The 23,556-nt window shown below is 38.5% G+C and overlaps 1 protein-coding gene across 1 annotated transcript in view; it reads left to right on the forward strand.

The window, feature by feature from the left end:
- Positions 1-19,688, forward strand: part of LOC126062349 (suppression of tumorigenicity 18 protein) — a 119,402-nt gene extending 99,714 nt beyond the window's left edge. Inside the window, exons 16-22 of the mRNA XM_049859831.1 lie at positions 3,632-3,694; positions 3,797-3,877; positions 4,826-5,047; positions 13,384-13,472; positions 15,248-15,351; positions 17,147-17,290; positions 19,524-19,688. Coding sequence (XP_049715788.1) covers positions 3,632-3,694; positions 3,797-3,877; positions 4,826-5,047; positions 13,384-13,472; positions 15,248-15,351; positions 17,147-17,290; positions 19,524-19,664 — 844 coding nt within the window. The 3' untranslated portion in view covers positions 19,665-19,688. The remainder of the gene's footprint in view (positions 1-3,631; positions 3,695-3,796; positions 3,878-4,825; positions 5,048-13,383; positions 13,473-15,247; positions 15,352-17,146; positions 17,291-19,523) is intronic.
- Positions 19,689-23,556: the final 3,868 nt, after the last annotated feature.

Raw genomic sequence — 23,556 nt, forward strand, 5'->3', positions numbered from 1 at the left:
CTTGCCTTTCACTTTTGGATGCTAAACACAATTTGGACTCCTTTCTGCTTAATCTAAAGGATCTCAAAGTCACATTTATATTAATCATTACTTATTTTATTTTTTCTAATCTCTTCTTCTCTTACTTCAAATATCTCCTTGTTTATTTTCATGTCTTATTATATTACATAGAGGGTAATAAAAAAAATGATCCAACTTATGTGGTTGTTAGGTGCTGTTGAATTGGTTCTGATTCATAGTGACCTTGCGTACAACAGAATGAAACACTGCCCAGTCCTGCACCATCCTCACAATCGTTGTTATGTTTGAGTTCATTGTTGCAGCCACTGTGTCAGTTCATCTTGTTGAGGGTCTTCCCCTTTTTCACTGATCCTCTACTTTACCAAGCATGATATCCTTCTCCAGGGACTGGTCCCTCCTGATAACATGTCCAAAGTCCATGACATGAAGTCTTGCCGTCCTTGCTTCTAAGGACTATTCTGGCTGTACTTCTTCCAAGGCAGATTTGTTGCTCCTTCTGGCCCGTAAGCCCATTGCCGTCAAGTTGATTCCAACTCATAGTGACCCTATAGGACAGAATAGAACTGTCTCACAGGAATTCCAAGGAGTAGCTGGTGTATTTGAACTGCCGACCTTTTGGTTAGTAGTACAGCTCTTAACCACTGCACCACTAGGACTCCCTTCTTCTGGCAGTCCATGGTATATTTAGTGTTCTTCACCAACAGCATAATTCAAAGACATCGGTTCTTCTTTGGTCTTCCTTTTTTATTGTCCAGCTTTCACATGCATATGAGTTGATTGAAAATACCATGGATTGGGTCAGGCGCACCTGAATCAAAGTAACACTTTAAAGAGGGTTTTCGCAGCAGATTTGCCCAATGCAATATATCGTTTGGTTTCTTGACTGCTGCTTCCATGGGCATTGATTGTGGATCCAAGTAAAATGAATTCCCTGACAACTTCAATATTTTGTCCATTTATCGTAATATTGCTTATTGGTCCAGTTGGGAAGATTTTTGTTTCCTTTATGCTGATGTGTAACCCATTCTGAAGGCTATAGTCTTTGATCTTCATCAGTAACTGCTTGAAGTCCTCTTCACTTTCAGCAAACAAGGTTCTGTTATCTGCATATCTCAGGTTATTAATGAGCCTTCCTCCAATTCTGATGCTGCCTTCTTCATATAGTCCAACTTCTCGGATTATTTGCTCAGCAGACAGATTGAATGGTAAATAAACACAACCCTGATGCACACCTTTTCTGAATTTAATCCACACAGTATCCCCTTGTTCTGTTTGAACAAATGCCTCTTGGTCTATATACAGGTTCCTCATGAGCACAATTAAGTGTTCTGGAATTCCCATCCTTTGCAATGTTGTCCATAATTTGTTATGAGCCACACAGTTGAATGCCTTTGTGTAGTCAATAACACAGGTAAACATCTTTCTGGTATTCCACTTTATACCTTTTTGAAAGTATGATAGAACATAAATGAAAAGAAGATACAGGAATAACATTAAACAAAATTGATTAAAAAAATGGGGTGCAAAGAATAGCATTTTAGGAAAAATGAGTGTTACCAAGTCTATTGATAAAACAGTATTTGTGTAGTTTTACTATTTTTGTAAATAGTAGAATTAACATGTCTAACATTTCAGATATTACATTGTCTTCATAACTTTTTGTTATTATTTTCTTTTCTAACTTGTTCAAAAATTATTAAAACAATGTTTATGAAAGACAATATAGCAATAAATGTACATAATTTTTAATAAAAATAGTAAAGGAAATTATAAAACAAATTTTTCTCATTTTCAAAGTATAACATATAATTTATTGTGCCACTGAAGATTCTAGAAATAATTTTATTGAAAACTATTTTTTGTCAACTGAAATATAACAATAATAAGTGGAGACTAATAATTAGTAGGTTGAAAGTTGAGAATTGCCAGCATATCTTACTCAGTTACTCTAAACTTATACACTGCCACATCCTAATTACAGCTGCCTGTTCTCTTAAATATTTTCTCTGAGCCTTATTTCTAGGAATACAATGTGACAGTACTTTGATAACACATAGAATGAGAATCCTATAGCAATATTTAGTATTTATGTGTTTTATACAACCATGTAGTAAGTAATATCTTTGATTTTTCCATACAAGAAAAAGAAGAGACATCTCCTTGACCTCTTTTTTAGCTATTCAAAGAGAATTCCAAAACAAAATTATTTGGCACAGGTGTTTCCATAATTGCAATATTCGAAAAAAGCACTATTTTACTAAAAATGTTAATAGAGAAAGACTAGTATTCAAGCCTTTCTTACAATATGGAATACAAATTATGTTTTTAAATGGGTGGTTAAAGACTCAGTGCAGGCTCCTCTGCTTAACTTGAAGAAATGTGTGCTAATTTCAAATTTCATTTGAAAGAAGCATTTCCTCCCTATTACCCTGTCTTAGGATTGGATACAAGCATTTCTATGAAAGTTCGGTGGTTTAGAGTTATTCACATTTTTCTTTGAATGATCAGTTTTCTCAAAAGAAACTCCCATTTGGGTAGAATCATGGTGAGCATAAATGTGAGAATAAACAAAGATAATTTCTAAAAGAACCTTCAGGAAAGCAAATATTTTGTGACAGCCTCTGGGTTTTCATTAGTATTGGTGATAGAAAAAAGGCAACAAAAAGGGGAAGAATCTGTATAACGTTTGTACTCAAGTGTATTTTGAATCCTATTTCTAATCAGCATTCTGTGTAAAATTGGTCCCCCTTCCTCTTTCACCCTTCTTAGTCCAAATTTAACTGCTGATTGTTCTGTAATAGTTACTGATAGATTTTCCAAAAGGCCATTTAAGTTGGGCTGTGAGGCAGGATACGTCAATTTGCAAATGATTTAGCTACTTTGGTAATCATATTAATGTGCCAAGTCTCTGGAATTCACATATACCACTGTTCATCTGAAATTAATGAATTATAGTGGTTATGCAAAATATTGGAGAAAATTATGCATAAAAACAATTTGGAAAAATTTTCTTCTTAAGCAAAAGATAAGAGCTTTACATGATGTAGACCAAGTCTAGTAGTAAATTGTGAACTGACTTTCAAATTCCTTCCAAAATAAGTTTTTAAAGAACTTTGTTGTTGTTAGGTGCTGTTGATTCGATTTGACTCATAGCAACCCTATGTATAAGAGAATAAAACACTGCCCAGTCCTGCACCATCCTCACAATCATTGCTATGTCTGAGCTCATTGTTGAAGCCACTGTATCAGTCCATCTCATTGAGAGTCTTCCTCTTTTCCTTTGACCCTCTGCTTCATCAAGCATAATGTCCTTCTCCAGAGACTGATCCCTCCTGATAACATGTGCAAAGTATGTGAGACAAAGTCTCATCATCCTTGATTCTAAGGAGCATTCTGTTTAAAAAATAACAATTAATATATTGTCTACCAAGCATTGGACAGTAGTAGCATAGCTTAAAATTCCCTTTAAAAATGGATAATGAACCAAAAGTTAATAATATTAAAGCAAAAAAAAAAAAAATCCACATAAAGCAACTCATTCTGTTAAGTTCTAGGTAAATGTCTTAACTGCCCCTCCAACCACACTAGGTGCTCTGTTCCTGTTTTGCAGGTGCCCAACCCCAGGCTGCGATGGGTCAGGTCATGTGACTGGAAATTACGCTTCACACAGAAGGTAGGGCTGTTCCCATTTCTGAGATGTCTGCCAGCATGTCAGCTGCAGTAATCAGCCAGATCACATGGTTTTTTTCTTGTTGTTGTTGGGTAACTCCTTTAGTTTGTCCGGCTGCCCTCGTGCCAGGAAAGGTGGTGTCAAGATGACCCCTACCAAGGATGAAAAAGAAGACCCTGAACTTAAGTAAGTGCAACATGGAAGGCCATGGCATAAGGGCACGCCCCACCTTGTTGGTTCCACGGGAGGGGCACAGTGAAGGTACAGGCCTGAACGGGGCTACAGCTGAGCATTGACTGAACTTTAGGCACCTTGGAAGCAAGAGTCAGATTGCTTGGATGTTCGAGGAAATATTCCCATTCCTAGCTATATTTCCATATTTTTTGATAATGCAAACAAAATGGGAAAGTTTTATACTTTTCCAATAGTTTTAAAGGGGAGTATCATTCTGGAAGTGGTATAGTATAACAAACATGGCAGCATTTCCCCCTGAAACTTTAATCTTGCTTAAGGTGAAATTTTATCTAAAACAAATTACCTCCAAAGAGAAATATGCTACTAAGTCTTGGTCGATGTTATGCAAGTATCAACGTGTAAATTAAAACCACTGGCTCTACAACTGTTCTAAGTACAGTATTTATAAATTTGGAAACCAGAGTTTCAGTTCTATGAGTGATGTGCTCTATAACATTGAGTAAGGCAGTAATGTTTTATACCCTTGGTTTTGTTTGGGGGCATAATAACCTAGCGCTTAAGTGGTCAGCTCCAGAGGCATCAAGTCTGAGCAGAAACTTGTTCCATTTTTGTAAAATGGTGGCAAGTTACTTACGCGCTTAGCAGCCCCTTTTCCACACCTCTAAAATGGGAAAATGACACTCTCTACCCAGTCGCTTTGTTGTGAAGGTTGAAGAGATAGTACATGAAAACACCTTAACTCAGAGCCTGTAGACTGGTAGTGCTGCTTAGTTAGCTGCTGTTGTACCCTCCTAAAATGCTGTAACTTCACGACTTGCCTTCTGGGTAGCATGGAGTTACCACTGTCATCTTATTCATTTTTTACTAAACTTCATGCCCAAAGGAATGAGAATCATCTGGTCTCGCCTAGCAAGCAATGCATCTGCTATGTCTGTCTAGGTGTCCTGTGATAGGCTGTGATGGCCAAGGTCACATCTCAGGTAAATACACCTCCCACCGCACGGCTTCCGGCTGTCCCCTGGCTGCCAAGAGACAGAAGGAGACTCTTCTCAACGGGGCTTCCCTCTCCTGGAAACTCAACAAACAAGAACTGCCCCATTGCCCCCTGCCTGGCTGTAATGGACTGGGCCACGTCAATAATGTTTTTGTCACCCACAGAAGGTATTGTTTGATTTCTGTCTTTTTCTGTTGTTGATGATGCTGTGATTGTTTGTCAATGGAGTTGCTTTGGGGGAGCAAAATAACCTCCGGGAGGTCATTAATCCTACCACTCTAGTTGCCATAACAATGAGTCTTGCCAGATAGGTATTTGACCGGTTTGAACAATGAAGAATGCTGTTTTCTCCATTTCTGAAAATTCACTACAGTTTTCTGGTGCTGTAGAAACTACGCATTTGTGTTTTGTATTCTAAAGTAATGCTTATGCTGCTGTTTTTAATGGATCTGTCATTATTTGGCCAGCTCCAAGTGGTGGCACCTACTCCATTATGCTGTGTAATTACAGACTTTCACTTTACATATTTGTATCATTCCCTCCCTCTCACAAACAGGCTTGATTTCAGGACAAAATTGTAGTTATTTTACTGATGGGAAGATGGGACTCTTCCAGAGCAGTGAGAAAGAAGATAGCCCAGTGACCACTCAGTGGACAACAGGATGGGGGATACTTAGAAGATCCTTGTACAGTGTCACAAAGACTTAATTCATTTATCACTGAGTGCCAGTATTTCAGCTAGACCCTGTCCTGGGCAACAGTGACCAAAGCCCACCATTGGTTCACATTCTACATAAAGCAAGAGGAGTTGGATATTCACTGCACACTTTCCCATCCAAGGGGCCTCTCCTCTTCCTGGCCACTGCCCGTGATGACAATTTAAAGCCCAATGTTGCTTTAGTGAGTCCTGATGCCTTGATTATGAGCTGGGCCATTTTGACATTTTGTTCAGCTCTAAAGAAAAGTATCAGAAAATGAAGCCTTCCAGGGATAGCTTATTTAAATGGATGAAATCTGCTTATGACAAAAACCTGAGATTTTTAAGTTGTTTATTTTCTGATAGGTTTCAAATTCAGGCTCGAGTCCACAACAGCACATATCATTGTATTTTGAGTCCGAATCACCATTTTAATGCAGGAACCCCAGTCACAAACCAAGTGTGCCTAAAGGCACATCTACTACACAGTAGCTTTTCTCTCAGGCAAAGACCTCAGTAGTGTCCATGTTACCATTGATGGTAAAATGTTATGTAGTCCTTTGGTGAGCACATCCTTCTGTTGGCCATAAAGAAATTATCTTTACAAAGTGTAAGGAAGTTTTAAGTGAGAAGCGACGGTTTAGTGAGGCTGTGGAACAACTCTCCTTGTCAGACTGGGCTCTCCTAGAACGTGGGTAAAAGGGTGATTGGAAGGGCCACTTTAGCAAGCAGATTGCCTTAATTAGTCAAGCTGAACATGAGCATGTCTTGCAACCCAGGCCCTAACTGTTAAGCTGACACCCCAGGGGCTCACATCCTGGAGCCAGGAGACACTTATGACAGTGTCTGTAGCAACTTTGCTTTTATAATTCCAGACAGGGCACAGCCCACATGCTCACTAGTGCAGGTACATACCAGGGTGACTGCACACAGCAGTGAAAAGAACGTACCACAGTGTACATATCAGCATGGATGCGTCTTAGAGCGTAATGCTGAGCAGAAGTTGCTGAAGAATACGTGCAGTTCAAAAACCTGTTATAAATGAATGAATGAATTGAATTGTGTCCCCCCAAAATATGTGTTGGAATCCTAACTCTTGTACCTGTGAATGGGTTTGTCTTTAGCCTAACCACTATTGAGATTTCAAAAGAACAGATTAAGCACAGAAGCAAACAAACACAAATGTGGGAGAGATAGATGCCATATGGAAATCGTCAAGGAACCCAGGAACTCTGGGACTAGAGATGCTGAGACAAGGATTTTTTCCCAGAGCAGACATGAGAGGATTCCCCTAGAGCTGGTTCCCTGAATTCAAACTTCTAGCCTCCTAAACCATGAGAAAATAAATGTCTGCTCTTTAAAGCTACCCACTTGTGGTATTTCTGTTACAGCAGCACTTGGAAACTAAGATACATGCACAGGTGGCAAAATGACATTTTAAAAACCTAGGGTATTATTCACCTAGAATGCAAGATAATGGCTGGCTCTAGGGCGGCAGGTGATGGCAATTGTTGAGGAGCAGCTAGGCTGTGGTAAAGGCATTGTAAGACATGCTCTGTTTTTTTAAGGTAAATGGTATTCATCTTTATAGTGTTCTTTAAACTGGAGAGCAACTGTGTAAATATTATATATTTCATAACAAGAAAAAGATTATGATCTGGAAAAAGTAGGCTGTAATCATAATGGAAGGATGATATTTTCTAGGAAAAGGAAAGCAATTAAGAGTTTACACAAATGACTAACTCAAATCTCACTGTTCTTTTTCTCTAGGTAGTGAAAAAGAAAAAAAAATTTTTTTTCTTTTTCACTAGATATTTCTATTATGTAAAAGATTTAAGGGACTGAATTTAATTTGGGGTGCTCTCTTTAAGGTAGAATACTGTTTCTTTACTACATACAGAGTTTAAGGAAATACCAGGATGTCTAGCTTATTGCTTGGCATGTTGTAGGTGTTCAGTGTAGATTATTTCCTTTCCCCTTTGCAAAAATAATGTATATGTGTATATATGCAGGAATTACACAGGAATTTTGTGCTCTAACTCATGATGAGCTTTCAGATGTTCCATATTTTAAACCTAAAATCCCTGAAGTTATTTCGTGCTCTTTACAATCACTAGTTACCTGATAACAGCTGACATATGTATTCAAGACTCTGACTGCTCCAAGAGAGAGCACTGTCCTAAGTAATGTACATGATTTATTCATTAAACCTCTACAAAACCCTTTGAGCTACATGGGTGTTCCAATTTTCCTCATTTGACAGAGAAGAAATAAGCCCAGGGCAATTAAGGCACTGCCTGCTGTCACATGGGTAGGAAATGGCAGAGCTGAGGTCTGAATACAGCCTTAGAAGGCAGAGCCCCATTCTTGACCACCGTGCTATCAGCCTCCCCTGGTGTCTAGTGAGCTCTCACCATGTGCCAGGCACTGTGCTACGAGTATCACAGGCACTATTGCATATAGTTCTCTCAACCATCCTGGAAAGTAAATTTTGTGGTTATTCCTATTTTGCTGAATTGTAGCAAGGTTAAGTGGCTAGTCCAAGGTCTGGTGTTCCTAAGTGGAGGCACTGGGATTCAAATGGAAGCTGTCTAACTGAAGGGTAGCATTCTTGTCCTTTATGCCAGACTGGATACATGTTTTGTTTTAAATTCATCTTTTTAATACAAGGTCTCTGATAATTAATGGGAAAAAATGTAAGATCTATTAGTTTGCTCACAAGTCTCTTCTTGCCACACAAAAATCAGTTGGAACTCCCTAAAAATATAGGTTCTCCAGCTGTGATCACTGAAAGAGAATCTCTCTAATGATACTGAGAACCACCCAGTAACATAGCTGGGCAGATGGTGATTCCAGACTACAAAGTGGAGGACTCTGGGTATCTTGTTTGTCAACTACAGAGAGCATCCAGAAGAACATGCTTGGCATCCAAAAGTTCACAGCCACTACAGTTAGGCACTGCTTGAACAGAACCTCTTCCATCCAGGCTGGGCTTAATTTTAAGTGACGTCATGAACCTTTAATTGATTCCAGAAAGGTAAATAATTCCCGATCACTTTTATGCAAAGGAAGAGAAATCCTATCCTTTGGGTAAAATTATGCTATGATCCAAAAATATTCAGATGCAAATAAAATGCGAGCATGGATATTCTGATCATTGTATCGCTGTTGTTGTTAGGTGCCAGTGAGTCAATTTTGACGCAAAGTGACACTGTGTACGACACAAAGAAACACTGTGTGGTTCTGTGCCATCCTCACAATCTTTGCTGTGTTTGAGTCCACTGTTGTAGCCACTATATCAATCTACCTCATGGAGGGTCTTTCTCTTTTTCACTGACCCTTATACTTTACCAAGCATGATATCCTTCTCCAGGAAATGGTCCCTCCTGATAAAATGTCCAAAGTCCATAAGAAAAAGTCTCTCCATCCCTGCTTCTAAGGAGCATTGTGACTGTACTTATTCGAAGACAGACTTGTTCCTTCTTCTGGCAACCCATGGTATATTCAATATTCTTTACCAACACCATAATTCAAATGCGTTAATTCTTCTTCAGTCTTCCTTATTCATTGTCCAATTTTGCATGCATATGAGACAACTGGAAATACCGTGGCTTGGGTCAGGCACACCTTTGTCCTCAAAGTGACATCTTTGCTTCTTAACACTTGAAAGAGGGCTTTTGCAACAGATTTGCTCAAAGCAGTACATCGTTTGATTTCTTGACTGCTGCTTCCATGGGTATTGATTGTGGATCCAAGTAAAACAAAATCCTTGACAACTTCAGTATTTTCTCCATTTATCATAATGTTGCTTACTGGTCCACTTATGGGGATTTTTGTTGAGGCATAATCTGTACTGAAGGCTGTAGTCTTTTATCTTCATCAGTAAGTGTTTCAAGTCCTCTTCACTCTCAGTAAGCAAGGTTGTGTCATCTGCATATCGTAGGTTGTTAACGAGTCTTCCTCCAATCCTGATGCTGTGTTCTTCTTCATATAGTCCAGTTTCTCAGATTATTTGCTTAGCAGGCAGACTAAGTATGGTGAAAGAATACAGACCCTCCTCCCACACACACACATTTTCTGATTTTAAACCACTCATTATCCCCATGTTCTGTTCAAACAACTGCCTCTTGGTCTATGTATAAGTTCCTCATAAGCACCATTAAGTGTTCTGGAATTCCCATTCTTTGCAATATTATCCATAGTTTGTTATAAGCCACACAGATGAATGCCTTTGCATAGTCAATAAAACACAGGTACACATCTTTCTGGTATTCTCTGCTTTCAGTTAAGATCCATCTGACATCAACAATCCCTTGTTCGATGTCCTTTTCTGAATTCGTCTTGAATTTCTGGCATTTTCCTCATGATATACTGCTAAAACAATTTTTGAATTATCTTTTTACTTGTGTGTGATATTAATGATATTATTCAATAATTTCTGCATTCTGTTAGATCACCTTTCTTTGGAATGCACACAGATATGGATTTCTTCCAGTCGATTGGCCAGGTAGCTGTCTTCCAAATTTCTTGGCATAGACAAGTGAACACATCCAGCATTGCATCCTTTGTTGAAACGTCTTGATTGGTATCTGCCAATTACTGGAGCCTTGTTTTTCATCGATGCCTTCAGTGCAGCTTGAACTTTTTCCTTCAGTACCGTTGGTTCTAGATCATATGCTACCTCCTGAAATGGTTGAATGTCAACCCATTATTTTTGGTACAGTGACTCTGTGTATTCCTTATGTCTTCTTTTGATGCTTTCTGGATCATTCAATATTTTCCCTCATAGAATCATTTAGTATTGCAACTTGAGGCTTGAATTTTTTCTTCAGTTCTTTCAGCTTGAGAAATGCAGAAAGTGTTGTTCCCTTTTGGTTTTCTAACTCCAGGTCTTTGCACGTTTCATTATAATACTTTGTCTTCTCGATCTGCCCTTTGAAATCTCCTTTTCAACCATTTTACTTCATCATTTCTTCCTTTCACTTTAGAAACTACATTCAAGAGCAACTTTCAGGGTCTCTTCTAACATTTATTTCAGTCTCTTTTTTTTTTTGTTTGTTTCCTATCTTTTAAATGGCCTTTTACTTTCTTCATGTATTATGTCATTGATATCATCCCACAACTCATCCGGTTTTTGGTCATTAGTGTTCTATGCATCAAATCTATCCTTGAGCTGGTCTCTAAATGCACGTGGGATATGATATACTCGAGCCATACTTCAGCTCTTGTGGACTTGTTGTCATTGTATACCACTTATTTCAGAGAAAAGAAAATCCTATTTCGGATGAATACTTTGCCCTGTAAGTAATATCAGCACTATGTTTACATGATAATTACTTAGCCTTTGATTTAAATCTTTATATTACAAACATCTACTTTGAAAAAAATAAATCTGAGAAGACAATTGACAGTATATTAAAACACACACACACATTATTATGCATGTTTGTAAGTTTAAAACCCCAGAAGTCCTGTGACCAGTAGAACTCATTTAGTGCTAGGCCATATTTTTGTCCTTTTATTAAGGTTTAATATACTGCAAATAATTATGTCTACTATCTAAGTTATATCACCTGTCATTTTACTTTCAGAAGGCAAATGAAGATAAATTGTCTTGATACACCTTAGTAGACATGTCAAACCATATAAGGCATTTTTTCTCTTCCTTTGCAATATGATTCCCAAGCCCAAGAAGGAGACCCCCCAGCCTGCCAAACCCACCTTTGCTTAATGAGGGCAATAGAGCCTAGTGGAGGTCCTGGCTCCTCTCAAAAAGAAGAAAAGAGCTTTAAGATACTTTTCTGCCCCCAATTTTTTTTAATTTAGTATTTGTTTTATATTCCAGAAGTTAAAACAACATTGAAAGATACAAAGTATCAGGTGGTCTTTTTGAAACCAGAGCCTCCTTTTCTAAATTATATGGTTAGTCACATAGCTGCTGATGTTTCGCTAACTTTTCCACACCACTGTTACACCTGTATCTGAACAAAGCAGATCGTTGAGGGGAGAAAGGTATAAGAGGTGCTAATGAGGTATTCATATCCATTACACTATAAACCAATTTAACATTAAAAAAAATTGCCTTTGAGTCGATTTCAACTCATAGTGACCCTATAGGACAGAGTAGAACTGTCCTATCTATAGGGTCTCCAAGGAGTGGCTGGTGTATTCAAACTGCCAGCCTTCTGGTTGGAGCCAAACTCTTAACCACTGTGCCACCAGGGCTCCAGAACTTACCATAAATAAAAAAAAAAAAAATTTAGGCCACTTTAAATACCCAATACATCCACTAAATATTAATTCAAGTCATAACCACTTTCTGAGGACACATTTATGGCAGAAAACAACACAGACTTGTGAAAACTTTTCAGATAATGAAGCTTATATAGGCCACAATCTACAGTGAGAAGTTCAAAAAATAGAAAAATCAGGTTTAATGTTAGTTTATTATTTTCCTTATTTTCTTTTCCTGTGTAAAATATTTTATAGCTTATCAAATATTAAAATAATTTTTTTTATTTTACACACATATAATTTTTCTATCATTTATATTATCTTAATATGGAATAATTTAGTATTCTTATAAAATACATTCATTCAGTGAACATTTATTGAGGGCTTCTATCCAGTAATGTTTCCTTACACTCTGTGAAGTGGCCCTATCTTCAAGTTGATGTGATCATTTCATATATGAACTGAAACTAATTTTCTGTGAAAAATAATATTTTAAGTGGCTGATTGTGGTAATTTTGAATTTGATATAAAAATTGCATCTACAAAAATACAACAAAATTACAAAACAAATTAATGGCTGCTTAGAACAACAAAATTATCTGATAATACATTTATGGAAAACAAGTTTTGGTTAATGTTGTCATTAGCAGGAAACCCTGGTGGCATAGTGCTTAAGTGCTACGGCTGTTAACCAAAAGGTTGGCAGTTCAAATCCACCAGGTGCTCCTTGGAAACTCTACGGGGCAGTTCTACTCTGTCCTATAGCGTTGCTATGAGCTGGAATCAATTCCACAGCAATGGGTGTGGTTTTTTGGTTTTTGTCATTAGCAGATTGTTGCAATTTAAATAAAGTAGATGACGTTAAAGGAAACAATTACTGCTGAAGGGCTCAACTGTTAAAGGAAAGGGTGGCATGCCTCCTCACTGCAGGAAATAGACTTCCAAGGAGGCGATGGCATCTCAAGATTTGTAGTGGTTCCTTTCCCCTTTCAGAGTAGAGGTTCTTAAAATGAAATATAATGTTTTAAAAGTCAAAGAATAAATTAGAAACTTCCCTATCCTCCAACGGTGAATTTAACCAGGGGGAGGCTGGTACTGGTAGTGCTATTTGGGGCTTGTATTAGTATGTTATAATGCTATCATAAAAGGAAGACACTACTGTGTGAATAAAGATAGAAGGACCTAGATTCTGGTACACATGGAATTTTGACTGATTTGGAACAATTCTTACTCATAATAATATTTACAATTTTAGGTTTACAGAAAATAACCACCAGTAAATAAAGGCACTTGTATAAATGCAGAACAGTAACATTTTAACAAAATAAACTATATTATGATTATGTATCATCAGTAGCTATTTATATTTTTGCTTAATTAAAAAAACATTTTACGTTATTTTAGGGCCTTTGCTTTTGTTTGAATAGGTGTCTACTTGTCACTTTCTCTAAGGAAACTGCCAACTATAATGCAGTTAGCAAGCAGGCAAAAACTTAAATAGTAGAAAGCGAAATTTTTTTTAAAAAAAGCAAATCATATGCATTTCACACAGTATAATTTCTTTTTCTGCAGCTTATCTGGATGTCCTCTAAATGCGCAAGCCATCAAAAAGGGCAAAGTCTCTGAAGAACTCATGACCATCAAGCTAAAAGCAACTGGAGGTAAGAATGTGGGGGAATCACGGTCTTCACCCCGAGGTCCAGCGGTAGCTCCCCAGAGGATTCTGAACGTCAAAGCGTAATTTCTTCCCATGTGACAAAATAGAATGGTACATTATTCCTTTCTGGATATTATCTCTCTTTACCCTTTAGTAGCTAAAGTAGTCAGAGATACATTAATCATTTTCCTCTAAATTAAAAAAAAAAGAAGTAAAATTGTATTGTATAAACCTAATGCAAAAATAAAGGTTCACTCAAGAAATATAATTGAGAGGTAAAAAATTAGCTCCCTAGAGCCCCTAATATACTGAGGACACCTGCTGTCTACATATATGTGCATCATTCATGGAGTTCTGTTGGCAGTTGGAATACCAGAGGCATAGCCTCCAGCATCACTGCAACACACAAGCCACCACAGTGCCACAAACTGACAGAAGGGTGGTGGAAAAAAGCAAAAGCAGCTGCCTGATTTTTCATGCTGTGTGTAATCTTTCAGGGCTCACTTTTTACCCTTTCACCTTATACTTCTAAGTGTCACCATGTTGTCTTTGGTGGATGGGGGCTTGTGACCAGGTCCTGCTGTAATGGACAGTGTTGCTGTGTACATGTGCACATGCCTCCTGTTGTACACGTGCAGCCATGTGTCTATGTGTGTACCTAGGTATGGGATTGCTGGGTCATAGAGAATGGGAACATTCGCCTTCAGTAGGTAATGAATGATTCTCCAAAGCAGTTACCCAGGAAAGTATAAGAACCTCAGTCTCCGTCAATCAAATTGTCAAACCCATCCTGATGCATGAAATCGATCTTATTAAATCCAAATGAAGTTTACATTTATCCCTGTTAATGGTCATCACTTCGGATTACAATTATCATTCTAGACTGAGATTATCTTAAATCCAGCTTCTGGCTTCCTTAATATTAGCCATCTCTCCCAGATTTTTGCAATTATTAAAATGTATTCATATCCATTCTATAAAATAATGATGGGAAGATAGCCCCCCTGTGGGTTCAGCACTTTACATTTTGTTGTATTAATTCTCACAAGGTAGATATTATGTCTATTTTACAGAGGAGGAAACTGAGGAACAAAGAAGTCAAGTAAGCGTCCCACTTCAAGAACAGGGGTCAAAGCCAGCATGCAAACTCTGAAGCCTGTGTTCTTTCCTTTAAATCACATTTGCTCCTTATCCACATTCAAGCAGAGCACAGGGTTGTGTGTCCTTGGACTCTGTCTCTCATGCCTGCCTTCCCAGCTCTACCCAATTGTGGTCTACATGGTCCCACTTGGTTACACAGACTACCCGATCACTGGGCATGATTTATGTCATGGCTGTTCTTGCAGCATTGTGTACAGAGAACTCACGGGGTCCAGAGTCAAGGGCCTTGGAGTTTCATTCTGTCTCTGCCACCTGAACTTGGGTGGATTAGTCTCTCTAAGGCTCAGTGTTTTCATACCTGATAGAAGAATAAAGGATGGCAGGGATGTTTAAGTAAGAGAACATATATCCCAGCATACCTGGGATATAAGGGAACTACTTTAGAGGTGTACTTTTCTACTCCCTCTTTTCTTTCTTACAGAGAGATTCAATTCTGCAACCCATTTTACCCACTTTTTCCTGGATATGTGTAACTTGGGGCAAACTTTCAACAGTTTAAAGTCTGATTTTCACTTTCATTTTCACCATAAATTAAGTGTAAAATGACTCCTATCTTTGAAAGTCTCATACGCATAGGCATGTATTTTCAGTGTGAACTGATAGTCTGACTCTTTGTAGGTATAGAGAGTGATGAAGAAATTAGACATCTGGATGAAGAAATAAAGGAGCTGAATGAATCCAACCTGAAAATTGAAGCAGATATGATGAAGCTGCAGACCCAGGTAAATAATAATAATAATTAGTTACCTTTATGGTAATTTTAATCTTGATGGATACAGAATATTGAACCTTTAAACCTGTGATTAAAAATGTATGGATATCTTACAGCAAATATACTAAGAATTTCTTAATTACACAATTATCTTTTAAAAACCTGAATGGATGGATTATCCCAGGTCTTCAGTCACCGATTCAGTGGCTACAGGCAAACTTTCTTGTGGTTTTACCTTGGTTGCCTCCAAAGTTTTCTTAGCAAATAAAGCAGATCTTCCCTCAGTTAAAGATTCTATAGACTAAATGGTGATTCAGGAAACTTGTGGTGAGAAGATGAGAGTACTCAGTTTTATTTAAAATCCAAGAAATCGTAGAAGTATTTGTTTCCGTAATTTTTCTAGAATGACTCTGAACATGTATTTGTTAGAAACAAATCTTAATGTACAGTCTCTTGAGTTGATTCTTTTCCCCCTAAAAATGCAAACAATTTCTCAACTCTGCATTCTCCTATGAAATACATGCTCTGTACCCTGATGAAATTTATCCAGTTAGAAATTAGAAGTTCAGTGCAGGACTTTTTAATACTGACTATATTACAGCAAGCCAGAAGGCTCAGAATCGTGATGCAAAGCCCATCCGCAAGGCTGTCCCTCTTCTGCTCTCCTGAGAGGCAGGGTTTGCACACCACATACTCACTGATCTCTCAGGAGTCTTCACACAGAGCTTAAGACCAGGGCTTCAGTCCATCTGAAACTTGTTGCTGGTTCCTTACCCTGCACAGATTAGTGGAAGAATCTTCCTCCAGTATTAATGATCAGGTCCACAGAGACAGCCAACTGTGTTGGATTTGGAATCATGGGAAAACTTCTTGGAACCATGAGTGACCTAGCAAAGGCCTCTGTGCTCATGGAGCCTGAGGTCAGGTCGGGGGGGTGGTATCAGACAATAATCAAAAAACTATCATTGAGTGAGTTTTGCCACATGTTAGCGCTGTGTCCTATGGAAAAAAGAAGAAATTGAAGTGGATAAGGAGAACTGGAGGAGCGAGGAGCAGCCAGGTTTCAGGAGTAAATAGGAGGGTCTGGCCAGGCTTCAGCAAGGAGACATGTTGGGAAGGCTTATGGAGTTGCTGGAAGAGGCAGACAGGTGGGGAAGAGTGTTTCAGAGAGAGAAAAAGCAAGAGCAATCACCCTGAATCAAGGCCAGAGTGGTCTGGGCTGAGCCAGTGGGTGGGGGTCACAGGAGGGTGTCCCACTCGGAAGGACTCTGGTTTATTTTGAATGAAACACAGACGTGTTATAGGGTTCGGAGCCTTGGGGTCAGACAGCCCGACTTAAATGTTAAGAAGACATTGTGGTGTCACCTTAGGGGGGAAGGGGGAGACTAATCAGGGCACCGCTGAGAAGGGACTATGACCAATACACTGACCTTGCTGTGTCATCACAGAGCCGGTGGGCAGGATCACTGTCTGGGTATTTTGAAGGTAAAGCAAGTCGCAGGGAGGCCTCGAGGCCTGAGCGACTCTTAACTGGAGAAAAGAGGGCTGTGTGTGGAGCAGTCATGGGGGAGTGGCAGAAGTTTAACTTCTGAACACATTGAGTTACAGATATCTGTGGAATAGCCATGTGGAGATGTTGAATCTGTAAATTGCAGGAGAAGTCTGGGCTGCAAATGTAAATTTGGGGACTGGATTCCTGTGAGAGATGTTGCTGCAGATGTGCTCCTCGGCCTGGGGATTCAGCCAATGGATCTCCCTCAGGCAGAAGTCTTCTGTACTTATATCCCGCCATGTTTCCATTCTAGATCACATCTATGGAGAGCAACTTGAAGACCATAGAGGAGGAGAACAAGCTTATTGAACAGAACAATGAGAGCTTATTGAAGGAGCTGGCTGGGCTGAGCCAAGCCCTCATTTCTAGCCTTGCTGACATCCAGCTCCCACAGATGGTGAGTCCAAGTCAGAAACAGTGGAGTCCCATCACTGTGCTTGCAGTACCGCTTTGCAGCTGTTGACATGGCTGCAGTTAGAAGTGCTTACCTCTGAGGGGCCGTCAGCAATCCCAGGGTTAACATGGCTCATTACATACCTCCCTGTGAACATGATAAGTACACACAGTATATTTAAATTATACTAAGGCCAAGGATTTATTGTATCAGAGGAGTCATTCAGAGAAGAGGGTTTGTTTGGAGCTTGTTTTAGAATATAGATTGAAAGTTGAAGGCTAAGACTCTCTCACTAAAAATATGTCCCAAATAGAATATTTCATGGCTTACAAAATCTGAGACCTAACCATCCACATTGTTCACCCCACTCAGGAACTATAAAAAATGCTTAGTACCCAGTAGACTTGTTGTTTCTTCCTTCACACTGAAGAACATACTTCAGTTCTCCCGAGATAGCATAAAAAGCACAAAAGTAAGCAAATCGTCCTTAATTCTCAAATTTAAACATAGATATAGCACACATTTAGGATTATAGAACATTAGTTTCCTTTACATTTTCATACATAGAAATAAGCCTTTAGAAGTGAACCTACATTATTGAGTGCCCTTAATTTCCTCAGCACCTGGATCCTTAGAACAAGTTTTCTAAAGTTGTATATTTTATATCTAAAATGTCTTAAAGAAGCAACAATTTAATGAAGAAATATAATTGGTTTTCTTTACAAAAATAAATCCTTTAACTACCCAACGTTCTAGCATAGAGTCCTCATTTTAACCAATTCCAAATGTGTTTTTTGACCAAAAAAAATAATAATAATAATAACATAGTAATAACACAAAGGAAAAGAAATTACTGTTTTATGGCCATCATTCAAATAATTATTGCATAATATTGATATTATTTACTAACATTTCTCTAATTATTACCTCACATTTCTATTTCTGAAAATTTTTTTCTTCTTCACCAGGGACATAAGAATAATAGTTATCATACAAGGGATTCCATGTGGTGATTTTTAGGGCTTTTCACATAAAACATTTACAAGAGCACCAAAGAGGAAGTATTGTTATTCCCACTCTACAGTTGGGGAAAACAAGACTCAGAGTTTACATAACGTGATCCAGCTTCCAAAGCTAGCACTTGTTTGATGCACCTGGCTGTAGGGTGCTCCCTTTGTCCTCTCTGCCCCCCGTGTCCACGTCTAGTTAGGATTCTCCAGGAAACACACAGCACAGCAAAGGCAGAAATGGAAAGGAAGCAGAAAACTATGATTATAAAAGCACTGTAACTTAGACTGGTATTTTGTTTAGCACCACAACATAATCCTCACATTTAGAAAGTTTACCACCTAAGCAGTAACACTAACAACAGTAGTATAGACTTTTTAAAGTGTCTTACTTCACAAGCACCTTGTGAAGTAAGATACATATCACGTTTCTTTTTTAAAAAAAGGGGGGAAATGGAGGCATCAGATTTGGATAAGTCACATCCCATGAGTGCTATGCATGTTCTTTCATTTGCACCTTCGGGTTGCACATATTGGACGTGTACCACCATGGAAGCACCACCTTAGGCAAAGGAGATACCAACACACACACACACACACACACACACACACACACACAGGTATGCATAAACCCTAACTTTGTAAATCCGATACTCTACCTAGAAAGATAGAGGTGGAAATCAGAAAGGATATCACAATCAAGCTACGTGGAAAATGGCCAGAATGGTGTCTGAGATAGAGAAGGGAGATTTTCCAGCACACAGCTGATTAGTGAGTCACTTGGTCAAATCTTAAATTCCTGATGTCATGCCCATTGAAATTAAAGGCACTGGCTCATACAAACAAAGCCACCCTTACCAGCTTCACCCACATTCACCTTCTACAAACAGTTCTTCCCGTGCATGTCTGGCCCAGGCCACCTCCTAAGTACTCCAGCCCTGAGGGGCCCAGGATCTACTTTATGTGGCTCCAGATTGACCAACAAAATCCTGCACAGTCAAGTCACATTAATATCATTAATCTCATTAATCAATTGGGAAAAAAGTGCTCTGATGAATCCCAACCCACCCTCTATCTCTCTTTATCTCCCCAAAATTCCCTCGGTCGTTTGGATCCTTGCCTGCCCTCCAAGAATCCTGAGTCTCAGGTAACCTTCACTGTTCCTCCATCTATCTGTTGCCTCAGCCGGAGCCACTGCGATTGGTACGTTGTGTTTTGTCTTTATGCAGGGACCAATCAGTGAGCAGAATTTCGAAGCATATGTAAACACACTGACAGACATGTACAGCAATCTGGAGCGGGACTATTCCCCAGAATGCAAAGCCCTGCTGGAAAGTATCAAGCAGGCAGTGAAGGGCATCCATGTGTAGGATCACTGCGCTGCCAGCAACAGAAGTCTCCAACAGCAGTAACTCCACATGAGTATGGTAGGGGTTCCCACACTGCTAAGGCATGAGGTTGCCATGCTGCATTTACAATTGCAACATTGCACTAATTTTTTTCCCCAGCTGACATAAACAGGAAAGAAAAACTATGATAGACTATTTGGGTTAAAAGCAATGCAGTCAAATATTAGATCTTATTTATTTTCATATATTTTTCTTTCATTTCTTCATTGCACTCTTTTTTTGTAAAACGTATGTAAAATAAATGTGACATTTTTATATTTTATTTATTTCTAATCAAAGAGTTATTTATCTTTTAACTGCATTTTGAAGTCTGCCGTATTTTTACATGTATGTTTATTAATTTATTTTCCAATAGAATTTAAATAGAAATGTTATTCTCAAACCACATATCTTGCTGAGTTTAAAGGAGGAAACAAAAAGCGTGAAGGAATTTTTTTGTCTAAGGACTGCACTATGGTCTCGTTGATATTTGCATTCTTTTCTCCCCCTTTCACTGGCTTCCCTATTTATAATGTTTGCTGTGATGTGAGGAAGAAGGAATGAGAAGACAAATGGCGCCCACTAGTGGGAATCATGCACTAACAAAAGCACAGTACCCTGGAAAACAGCCTGTTGAGAATTTGTTAGCAATAATTAAATACAGCAATCAGCAAACTATTCAACTTGGCTGTATGGTTTTGTTAATATGACTTATTTATTTGAATGTTTTAAAGAAACATAAGTTTTTCTAGTGATGCGTTGTCTGTTTGTTTTCAAGTCATATCAGAGAGTTGGCAACTCTTATCCCAAGATGAGAAGCAAGGCTTGATGTGACCAGCCAGGCTTTCCTGCCATATGTTGGTACAATATACAAGTGACAATATTGATGTAGATTTGTACTTAGCAAATACAAACACATCCAAATGGAAAATTTTGTAGATACCTTATCCCCTGAAATAGCATTTATCTTACTGGGTTTACTGGAAAGGAAGGGAAAACACATTAACACATAAAAATGTTAACTCCAATAATCTGAGTAATTACTTTGAACGCTGGCAACATTGGTTCCTTCCCTCTTAGGCAACAAGACAACTTTCAATTTAATAAAAAAATGATCTTTCCATAAGACTCCACATGCTACAAAGTATGCGCAAGTGCACACACACACACGCACATCCACTCATACACACACACAAAATTGAGCCTGCGATCTTGAATTTCTGAATGGATCAGAGCTTAGTAGTTGCTATAGTAAAGGCAATGTCTATTTCAGGGACTGTAAGTAGTTAAGCATTATTTGAAAAGTTTTTTTATATTTATTTTTTTTAAGAAAAAGGTATAGACAACCAGCTAAACTGCCTTTTTGGTATGCACACACACACCTCACGTGCAGATGTGCCTCCGTGTCAACGTACACAAGAACTCAGTGTGGGCTTCATTTCCTGTGCTATGACAAAAGTGTTTATTTTTTATTAGCCTCATTGATAGATATTTAGATTGAATGTGATGGCATTCAAAGGCTTGATATAGTCCACTGTTATCACTTTTACCTGCACAAATTAAAAGTAACCCTCAGCAGTCATTCCACACTCATCAAATTGTGGTCCTTATTATGCATTAAGTGAGGCTTTATCTTTGCTTTGGGGTTTATTCAAACCCTTGAATCTTAGCTTAGTGAAAATGAGATGTCTGTTCTTAGGTAGGAATGGTGTTTATTTAAAAATCAGTTTTAAGAAAAGAGCTACCATATGTGCTGTCTATAATAAATGGGACACCAAACAAAATTTTCTATTAAAGTTATGTACTTGCAAACATTTTGCTATATAGTACTTGATAGATGCATACAAATGAGTTCACTTATTGCAAAGGCAAAAGTTTAATTTGCTAAATATTTTAACAGGTTTGCTATATGTTTTATTTAAAGTAAATCTCTTACCAATCTATGTATGCATTATTATAATTTTCTTTGGCTTCGGGTTAATTTATTTGTGTTTGGACGTTTTGTGAAGTGTGTTTCCATTTATTTGCCTCCTTTGTACTTGATGTGTTTTGTAATGTGCACTGAATTTTTTTTTTCTTTTCAACTATGTTAACAATCAACACTGTACATTGGGTCTTTTGTAAACAAGAAAAAAGGCAATGATGTATGCATTTTTTCTTAATTTGAAGTAGTTTGTATACTGTTTCTTCAAACAATTAATATTTCTTACATCAAAGCAACAATATTGTGTTCAGTGCTGTACATTTGGTATATGGTAGGAAATAAAAATTGATAATGAGTTTTGTTGTGTTCTTTCTCAGGCTACTACACGGAAAATATTATCACCACCCTATAAAAGTCCTCTGGGTCTTTTCAAGATTCAGTCACAAAGGGGTTCATAATTTGTCTCACCTCCATGCCTTTAAACACACTGTTCCCTCTGCCTGCAATGCCCACCTAATCCATATGCAGCACTTTTTCCAGGAAATCAAAGTTAGTTAGTAACCATCCACCTCTTTTCCATAGTACCCCATGTGTATCTTGATCTCAATGCCTGTCGCTGTTTCACTGTTCCTCACTAGGCTGATTTGACGCTGAAGTCAGGGAGTGGGCTCTGTGTTTTGTTGTTATCTGCCATCGATTTGGCTCTTGACTCATGGTGACGCCATGCACGATGGAATAAAATGCTGCCTGGACCTGTGCCATCCCCATGATTGATCATGGATTAGACTATTGTGAGCCGTAGGGCACTTAGCCCTCAAGTAGTTCTGATGTATTTCGGATTTGCAGGCCAGTCTATTTGGCTTATTTTCCCTCCCCTAGTGTACAAGTTTTTTTTTTTTTTTAGTGTACAAGACTTTTTAGCTGATTGACGAGTCATCACAATCTTTGTTATAGTATAGACAGAACCATAAATGCCTTTGCCATAAGGCTTGTGTGTTGGTATGATGCCGAACAGGTTTCAGCGGAGCTTCCAGACTAAGGTGGGCCAGGAGAAAGGCCTGGCCATCTGCTTCCAAAAATCACCATTGAAAACCCTATGGCTCACAATGGTCTAATCTATGATCAAGCATGGGGATGGCACAGGTCCAGGCAGCATTTTATTCCATCGTGCATTGCATCACCATGAGTCAAGAGCCAAATCGATGGCAGATAACAACAAAACAGAGCCCACTCCCTGACTTAAGCATCAAATCCGCCTAGTGAGGGAACAGTGAAACAGCAACAGGCATCAAGACCAAGGTTCATATGGGATGCTATGGAAAAGAGGTGGATGGTCACTAACTAACTTTGGTTTCTTGGAAAAAGTGCTGCATATGGATTAGATAGGCATTGCAGGCGAAGGAAACAGCATGTGTAAAGGCATGGAGGTGAGACAAATTATGAACACAGCATCTTAGTGTATTTAAAACACACAAAAAAAACTGTAGCAAAGTGAGAAGTGAAAAGCCCAGATAAGTGGGAGAGAGGATCAAATGATAAATGACCAAGCTAAATGGTTCTAATTTCCACAAGCAGACTTCAGAATGCAAAGAAAGAAAGATTTAACATCAGAGAATGGTAGGATCGGATTTCCATTGGAGAGTTTTCCAGCAATAGAGACACAGGACTAAAATACTTCTACTTGAATCAATGCCCTGGAGGAAGAGAAGGGGATGATCATTCTTTGATTTGCCCCTTTAGAAAAAGTTTAGAAAATTATCTTGCTACAGTACATAAATATTTTATTAATTTAGTAAAAAGGTAATGTTTTGCATGTCTTTTTACATGCATAAAAAAAAAAAATCCACCAAATCCATTCCCATCCAGTCGATTCTGATTCATTGCGACCCTACAGGACGGAGTAGAACTGCCCATAGGGTTTCCAAGGCTGTAATCTTGACAGAAGCAGAC

This window comes from Elephas maximus, chromosome 19, assembly GCF_024166365.1.
Source record: "Elephas maximus indicus isolate mEleMax1 chromosome 19, mEleMax1 primary haplotype, whole genome shotgun sequence".
Lineage (NCBI taxonomy): Eukaryota > Metazoa > Chordata > Mammalia > Proboscidea > Elephantidae > Elephas > Elephas maximus.